At 44.3% G+C, this 8,997-nt stretch overlaps 1 protein-coding gene across 1 annotated transcript; it reads left to right on the top strand.

Moving 5' to 3' along the window:
• Nucleotides 1–593: 593 nt before the first annotated feature.
• LOC118811250 (deleted in malignant brain tumors 1 protein-like) lies at nucleotides 594–6,997 on the top strand. The gene is made up of 4 exons (XM_036575405.1): nucleotides 594–597; nucleotides 1,489–1,791; nucleotides 1,925–2,233; nucleotides 6,846–6,997. The coding sequence occupies exons 1-4, from the start codon at nucleotides 594–596 to the stop codon at nucleotides 6,995–6,997; spliced, it is 768 nt and encodes a 255-aa protein (XP_036431298.1).
• The last annotated feature ends 2,000 nt before the right edge of the window (nucleotides 6,998–8,997 follow it).

Genomic DNA, 8,997 nt, shown 5'->3' with positions numbered 1-8,997 from the left:
TCTTTCCATCCCTGTGTTGTACAGACAGTGTGAGGTTGGTGGATGGTGGCAGTCGCTGTGCTGGGAGAGTGGAGGTTCTTCATAGAGGACAGTGGGGAACAGTGTGTCATGATGGCTGGGATATGAGAGATGCTGCAGTGGTGTGTAGAGAGCTGCGCTGTGGAGAGGCTGTAGATGCACTGAGTGATGCTCACTTTGGACCAGGATCAGGACCAATCTGGATGGCTAATGTGGACTGTAGTGGATCAGAGTCAACACTGAAGAACTGTAAATCACCAGGATGGGGTAAACATAACTGTGATCATTCTAATGATGCTGGAGTCATCTGTTCAGGTATGCTGCTATATTTTCACACATTTTTAATGGTATGGGAGTTGTGGCTAAATTATTGCTATTAATTAAGGTAATAATCATTTCTCATAAGCGGATAACTAATCCAACAGGGCAAAATAGTCTCTAAATCAGGTGTACTTCATAGTTAACTCTACAGAGACCATTAATAACAATGAGGTGTATAATTTTTTTTTGTTATCTAAAGAAAACCTGAGTTCTGTCTTAGCTGTTAGAAATTCTATAGTACAAAATATGCACACATGGGTAAAGTATTTACAAAGTTTAATGATATAAAAAAGGCTTAAAAGAAAGACAAAGAAAGAGAAAAGAGAGTATAGAAAAAGACACCAGTGTACACAGTGATATAAACAAGCTGGAGAAGGTAATATAAGAAACTGAAGAGACACAGGTAAAGTCAAATATGCTGTATTATTAAGTTGCCTAAGTGAAAACCAAGAGTAGGAAAAATGAACACCTTATGTAAAATCACAAATAACAATGAAAAACCTATCTATCTGGAATTTACACCAAATTAGATTCTTGATAGTTTATAGCTTATTGAGTCTTGCCATCATTCTACTATTGGAAGAGAAGCAGAGAGAAGTTTATATTATCACTCAAAAGTGTGTCCTTGGGTTCAGCTACTTTGGCCTGGCTGGTATCTTGAATCAAAAAGCCTCCACTTTGAGATGCTGGACATAAAATCCACATTATGTCCATATCATGCAACTGGTGTGTCCCACAACTTTGAAGATCATTTCAATGTCTCTGGCATGATTACTTTTACCTTTAAATCAAGACAAAACATGGCATGCTTTGTATAAAACTTACACACGTAAGAGAAAAGATCCCCTTTTACAGCGCTTTTAAAGGAAGTCTGGTCTTGCCCACAGAAAGGTTTCCATGTCCTTCTTATCCCTGGGGAAACCATGTAGAGAAGTCAGGTCACCTGGTTGTAGGGGTTCCAAGGCTGGATGCTTTGTGGTTCCTACAGTGGTCATACTTTTTGGAAAACACAGTATATAATTAAACAAATATAATATTAAACAAATATTATGACATTTTTAGGGCATTTTAATTAAAATACATCTTATTACCACTTTCTCCATCTTGAAAATATGAATACTCTGACTCTGTTTTCTCATAACATTTCAGGAGTCAGGCTGGTTGGTGGTTCTCGCTGCTCTGGGAGAGTGGAGGTGCTTCATGGAGAGACCTGGTCCACAGTGTGTGATGCTGACTTTGACCAGCAGGATGCAGAGGTTGTGTGTCGAGAGCTGGGCTGTGGGCTTCCTGTGGAGGTGCTGGGAGCAGCTGCTTTTGGCAGAGGGGAGGGTCAGGTGTGGTCAGAAGAGCTTCAGTGTAGAGGCAACGAATCTCAGATTCACTTCTGTCCAACATCATCTTCACTCAAAAACACCTGCACTCATGATAATGATGTGGGTGTGGTGTGTGCTGGTAAGAAATATATCTCTGATTAATGTTTGAAATTGTTAGAGTGTTAGAGCATCTCACTGACTCTGCTTTAATATAGCAAATTTCTGTATCTCTCTGCCTGTTTTCATGTCACTCATTTTTCTTTCATGTATAGGCAGTGTGCGGGTGGTAGATGGTGGCAGTCGCTGTGCTGGGAGAGTGGAGGTTCTTCATAGAGGACAGTGGGGAACAGTGTGTGATGATGGCTGGGATATGAGAGATGCTGCAGTGGTGTGTAGAGAGCTGGGCTGTGGAGAGGCTGTTGATGCACTGAGTGATGCTCACTTTGGACCAGGATCAGGAAAAATTTGGATGGTTGATGTGGACTGTAGTGGATCAGAGTCTACACTGAAGAACTGCCACTCAACACTTTGGGGTAGACATGCGTGTAATCACTCTAATGATGCTGGAGTTTTCTGCTCAGGTAAGTTACTCTAAACCTTAATACAAAAATCAATCAGTCACTCAGTTATGATCAGCATTAATTTTTTCTCTTTTGCATATCTCTGAATGTATTATTTCCTTTGAAATCCTATACTTGAAGATTTGTACATATACATACAAACATGTAAGGTATAAAGGAAACACCAAAGTAAGTCGACACCAGAAGACCTTTAATGCACCTTGGCATATATTGTACATCTCTGAAACTGTACTGGAGGGATGGAACACCATTCTTTTAAAAGATATGTACCTCGGTTGGTGTTTTGATGATGGTGGTGGGGAGCCTGTTTAACACTGTCTGAAATCTCCCATAGGTGTTTAGATAGGTTTAGATCTGGTGACTATGAATGCCATAGCATAAAATTTTCATTATACACTCATCAAACCATATAGCGACCCCTAATGCCTTGTGGATGGGAGCATTTTCATCCTGGTGGAGACCACTGCCATCAGGATTGAAATGTGTCTTCATAGGATAAAGGTGATTAGTATTGACTTGCAGTGACTCGTCTCTCTGTAGGGACAAGTGGACTCAAAGCATCCTAGCAAAATGCCCCCCACACCATAATAGAGTCACCAGATCCCCTCACTTAGTGGCATGCACAGACTTTGGTGAGGGCAGGGGCTGAGGTGTTTCAAAAGGGCATTTTTTGGGGGGCACTTTGGGGGGGGAATATTGCATATCCGGATACTATGAAAATACGATTATTGACAAAGTTATTGTAATATTGTTGTGTTCTGTTTGCAGATCCAATTTTAATTATGCAAACTTATATTCAAGTATACATTATATATTCAAGTGCATTTTCTTGTTGCAAGAACCAAGTAACAAACCTAATCTGAATAAATGTCCTATTAAGTAAACACAGTCCCAAAGTAATATTCAACATTTTATTGAACTTATGATCACATTTAGGTTTCAGTAAAATTATTATTATTATTATTATTATTATTATTATTATTATTATTATAACAAATAGTTCTTCTGAATTCTTCAGATATGTGACTTGATGATCATTAAACACAGTTGATGATTATTAGTCACATGTGGAAAAAATATTCAAATGGAGCCAAAAGCTATAAATATTCAATTTCTCTGATCAGGACTGTGCACGATTCAGACTGCATGGTGATTGTAACCATTGCAACATAACTGATGATAGCAGGCTTTTTTTTATTCTTTTTTATGGTGTTATTTTCTGGCTCAATTACTACTTAAGCAACCAAACTGTGCCTGCTCTCCAGTGACAATTTTAAGTATTATAAAGGTTTTGCACAGTGGCATATTAAACATTGAGAGCTGATGAAAAATGGCACCATTAATTTTGAGGTCTGACTATTGAAGAACAGGTTAAAAGGGGGCTAACAAAGTATGAAGAGAAACAGATGGACAGTCTGTAATTGTAGAACAATTGGTAATTGGTAAGTGGACCCTATAAAATAGACAGTAAATGCAGAAACAAGGAGGTGTACTTAATGAAGTGTCTGGTTGGTGTATATATACACAACACCAAAAAGAGTTGGGACTGTAAGTAAAATGCAAATCAAAACAGTGAAGAAAGCAATGATTCCTAAATTTACTTTGACCTGTTATTAAATGAAAACAGTATAGAAACAAATTATTTAATGTTTTGTCTTTTAAATGTCTGAAACACTGTAAATTGGTCTAAAAACACATTTTCAACAGGTGGTGCAATCATGTTTAGGTATATAAGGAGCATTCAAGAAAGGCACAGTTCTTTATGACAGAGGATGGGTGAAGGCCCACCACTTCGCCCAAAAATGTGCCGACAGTTTAAGAACATTGAGACTCATTCACCAACCGTTCTTAAAACCCGTTTATGCTCCCGAGTGGCGCAACCGTCTAAGCGTTGGCCCTATCATCAGGAGATCGCGAGTTCGATCCCTGGTGATGCTACAGCCATCCGTAGCCGGGAGTCCGAGAAAGCACAATTGGCCTCGCTCTCTCTGGGTGGGTAGGATGGCCCCTCCTTCTCCCCCCATCACTCAGCGCGATGCTAGTCAGCGCAGGCGTCTGTTAGCTGACGTAACAGATCTGGCGGTTGGCGCTTTCCTCCGAGCGCGTTCCGCTGTCCAGTGACGTTGCGTGAGCGGCAGTTCGAAAAGAAGCGGTGGTTGGCTTCATAGGTCTTGGAGGAAGCCTGTGTTAGCTTTCACTCTCCTAGCGTTGATAGCATCCTGTGATTGCGGGAGTCCTAACTAGCGGGTGGAATTGGAGACGACTAAATTGGGGAGAAAAATTGGGTAACGTTTATGCAGTTTTCACAAAGATTCTGACATTCATCAATGATTCTACTATGAGCTAAAGCTCTGGGATAAAACTTATCTGAGACAGACTGAAATGTAAAGTGTAAATGTGTGCTGTGGTCTGACAAGTCCACCTTTCAATGTTTTTTTTAATTTGTTTATATTAGTGCCAGAAGCACCTCTAATTCACATCTGTGAATGTAAGTCTGGTGCCCCCTTAGTTCATACCAGACTGTGCTACCCCTCGGTTTATTCCTAGAGCGGGGTGGGGCTCTGTCTATCAGAAATTCACAAACACAGGTTTGGGAAAACACAAAATACAATGTTTATTAACTGTGCTTAAAATCATAAAACCACTGTCAGTATGGTTTGTCAAACTAAAAAAAAGAAAATAGAAAAAGATTCACAAGGCTAGTGGGCTTAAGCATGTGGGAGTTGGGACACTAACCACATATTATGATCACAATACCACATGTGAATCAACTCTGTAAAGCATTCCAGCAAATACACTGCACTGCAAATTTCTGTCATTCTAGTGAACACAGCACAATTACCACCAGTTATCAATTAGCCCCCAAACTCCCCTGACTTGGCCAACACCTAAGCGTGAGTTAAGGACAAAGAAAAATATAGAAAATAAAAAATAAATAAAACACAGTGAACCCCTCTTGCCAGGGGCTCATAATTAACTGAATAGGCTAGAAGGAAGCTTAAAAAACAGTAAAATATTCTCTTCAAAATTTAGAGCAGCATCCCCAGTAAAATCCAAAACCTGTCATAATAGCTGTAGTAGAGGAACACAGTATCTGGCACAAGGTATATGCTGTATCAATCTATAAAAACACAGAAGAAAGATACATTGCATTCTTTACATTCTCCACATGTAAACCGTTCACAGTAGGTGAACATAATGTACTTTTCATCAAGTATTAACAGTGTATGGCAGAACATACCAAATTCTCAAGAATAACTTGATAGCATGGCTCAAGAAAATGCAGCTTTGAGCCTAAACAGACAAAATACACAGCCACAAAGTATTTTTTTTTTACGATTGCTTAAGCACAATTTTGAAAACAGGGCTCATTTTGTCCAAATACTACACATAGTTCATACAGCCACATACACAAGCAGCAGAACACCTCAGATCTTTTGCAAAATTAATCACTACACTTAACAATTTATAAAAACCCATACAATTTGATTCTATTCAAATCAGTTACACATTGTGTAAGTGTTGGCTCCAGGGCTGCGGCGCTCCCGGCCACCAGAGGAAGGTGACGCACACTTCCCAGGTCAAAATCAAGCCCAACTTCCTACAGCTGGGCAGAGGGCTTTATAACCGCAGAGAAGTAGACACACATTGCTGTGTCTTTGTCTCATTGTGAGCCAACAGAAACGGCCTGTAAGAGGGCTGAGTAAGAGGGCTGAGAGTTTTGCACTCCCCCTCATTTTTCGAGTTCTCTCCAGCCTCCTCTCGAGACTTCTTTCTCTGCTCTCAAAAGAAAAGAAAACTTTCTGTTCTGTTTTTTGGTCCTGTTTCTGTTGGGAAAGTCATTTGTCCTTTTTCAGTTATTTCATTTTCCCTCAACTTCTGAGAAAGCCAGTTCCCCCTGCCGTTCTTTGTTCGTTTTCCCGCCTGACAAAAACGGGTGGCTTTTCCCACCCATTTTTGGGCAATCCCACATGGTGGAGTGGTAGAGCGCTCACACAGCACCAATAGGGCCCTGGTTTGATCCCCAGACGCATCAGGTCCTGAAGTCCTTATCCTTATACAGCTTATCCATCTGCTGTACAGAAGCTTGGCACTTGGGTCCTGTGTCCCCAAAACCTGTGGTGGTCTGGTGAGCCACCCAACATTACAGAAAGACACAGCCAAACATGGCCCCAGCTGAGCAGCCTGATATGGATTAGGTGAGGGCTGCCCTGATTAATCAAGGGGGCGCTGTTGGAAGGCACGAGCAGGCCCTGCAGCAAATACTAACCCAGCCGCAGGGCCTTACTACAACCATACAGCGGGTTATCCCCCCTGAGGGAGCCCCTCAGTCTGCCGGGGCATCTGCTGCTTAGGTAGAGCCCCAGTTGCCCACTCCAGCCTCTGCTCCTCAGTCTGCAGGGGCTGCATGGGCAGAGCCCCATTTGCCCACCCCAGAACACTACATGGGGGATCCTGGAGGGTGTGGAGTTTTCCTCCTTTAATGCTCGCTTGCATTTGAACAGCAGCCCTCCAGGTTCCCCTCAGAAAGGGCTAAAGTAGCATATATAATTTCTCTCCTTTCGGGTCAAGCCCTCACTTGGGCCATTCCTGTATGTGTGTGCTTCGGCAGACCTGTTCATGGCTGCTCTGGCATGGCATGAGCGAGAGGCCCGCATGCGGGAAGGCCGGTGCCTCTATTGTGGTCAAGCAGGATATTTGCGGCCCGCATGCCTCGAGTTGTCGGGAAATGACCGCGTCCATCACGGACGGGGGAACCCGTGACAGACTCATCCATTCCTCCGGACCTAATGGGGTGTTCCTCAACGCTGTCATCTCATGGGGGCAAGACAGTGAGGGCCTTTGTCGACTCAGGGGCAGCGGGGAACTTCATTGATGCAGTGCTAGCCAGGGCTCTGAGGTTGCCTTTGATTGCTCTAGACCAGCACCTACCCGTTTCAGCCATCGATGGGCGATCTCTCAAGTCAGGGGCGGTTTCCCACCAAACCAAACCCTTCACGCTGCGCATCGGACAGCACAATGAGCAGGTCTCCTTATACCTGATCTGTGCCCCCAATGTGCAGTTAGTGCCGGGCTTTCCCTGGCTCCAGCATTACAAGGAGTCCTTGGCAGTAGGTATCATCTGGCCATCGACCTCCCCAGCAGGAGCTGGGTTCTTCTTTGTAGGGAAGATTAACGACCGCTATCCCTTGCCTCTCATGTTCTCTGCCTTTGAGGCACTGCAACAGGCTTCCATCTTCACCAAGCTTTACCTGTACAGTGCCTACAACCTAATCAGGGTTAAGGAGTAGGATGAATGGAAGATGGCCTTCATCACCCTATTGGGCTACTATGAATACTTAGTTATGCCCTTTGGGTTGATGAATGCCCCAGCCGTCTTCCAGCGCTACATCAACGAGGTTCTGAGGGAGGCGCTTGATTGTTACGTGTTCGTCTATTTGGATGACATTCTCGTCTACAGCAAGAACCAAGACCACGTAGCCCACATCCAACGGGTTGTTCAACCACTTGTTCCGGTGGACTCCAGAAGCCCAGGAAGCTTTCGAGGGAATCAAGCGGTGTCTGACCTTGGCCCCAGTGCTCCAACTTCCAAACACAGAGCTCCCCTTTGTGGTAGAGGTGGATGCCTCTGAGATAGGCGTAGGGGCAGTATTCTCCCAGCGGTCTGGTCCTAACCAGAAGCTACACCCCTTCACCTTCTTCTCACACCGCCTCTCCCCCTTGGAGCAAGTCAAGCTGGCCTTAGAGGAGAGGAGGCACTGGCTGGAGGGAGACAAACATCCCTTCCTGGTTTGGACAGATCACAAAAACTTGACTTATATCAAGCAGGCCAAATGGCTAAATCCATGCCAGGCCAGGTGGGCACTGTTCTTTGCCCGATTCGACTTTGTGTTGTCGTACAGACCTAGGTTGAAAAATGCTAAGCCAGATGCTCTTTCCTGCCAGTGGGAGCCCTCCCCTCTAGAGCAACAGCCAACAACCATAGTCCCAGAGGGCCAAATAGTGGCTCCCATCCAGTGGGGGTGGAAACCGCTGTACAACGGGCCCTAAGAAATGAACCAGATCCGGGAGGTTCCTAACAGCTGTAGCAATATAGGGGGCGCTGTGATAGGCTATCCATTGCTACAGCTGTTAGGAACCAGGTGCTGCAATGGGGGCGCTCTTTCCTGTTCACTGCACACCCAGGGGTGACCCGCACATTAGAGTTCCTGTGTAGACGGTTCTGGTGGCCAAACATGGACCTAGACGTGCAGGCCTATGTAGCAGCTTGCAGGGTGTGCACCTTCAACAAGGAGCCCAGAACTAAACTGGCAGGCCTGCTTTATCCATTACCCATCCCCTCTCGCCCATGGTCTCATGCTTCTCTTGACTTTATAACAGGGTTGCCCCCTCCCAGGGCAACACTGTTATCCTGGTAATTGTTGACTGTTTCTTTAAGGCGAGCAAGTTTGTTGCTCTACCAAAGCTTCCATCAGCGGAGGAGGGAGACAGCTTAATTATTTCTAGAACAAGTAGTCAGAGTCCATGTGTTTCCTAGAGATGTTGTATCGGACAGAGGACCTCAATTCGCCAGCTGATCCTTGGTAGCCTTTTGCAAGCTACTGAGGGTGAAATCCAGCCTTTCATCAGGCTTCCACCCCCAGTCAAACGGCCAGACAGAAAAGGTTAATCAGGACCTAAAACGCACTCTCCGGTGTCTGGCCTCCTCTAACGCTTCCTCCTGGTCGGAACACCACATTATGGCACTCGTTCCTGGGCATGTC

The sequence above is a fragment of the Colossoma macropomum genome, unplaced genomic scaffold, assembly GCF_904425465.1.
Source record: "Colossoma macropomum unplaced genomic scaffold, Colossoma_macropomum, whole genome shotgun sequence".
Lineage (NCBI taxonomy): Eukaryota > Metazoa > Chordata > Actinopteri > Characiformes > Serrasalmidae > Colossoma > Colossoma macropomum.
The sequence above is the reverse complement of the archived record's forward strand: the minus strand, read 5'-3'. Positions and strand labels throughout refer to the sequence as shown.

Coding starts and splice junctions, on each gene's coding strand:
- LOC118811250 (XM_036575405.1), top strand. Junction 1,792..1,924: donor TGTGGGTGTGGTGTGTGCTG/GTAAGAAATATA, acceptor TTTCATGTATAG/GCAGTGTGCGGGTGGTAGAT. Junction 2,234..6,845: donor TGCTGGAGTTTTCTGCTCAG/GTAAGTTACTCT, acceptor GTGCTTCGGCAG/ACCTGTTCATGGCTGCTCTG.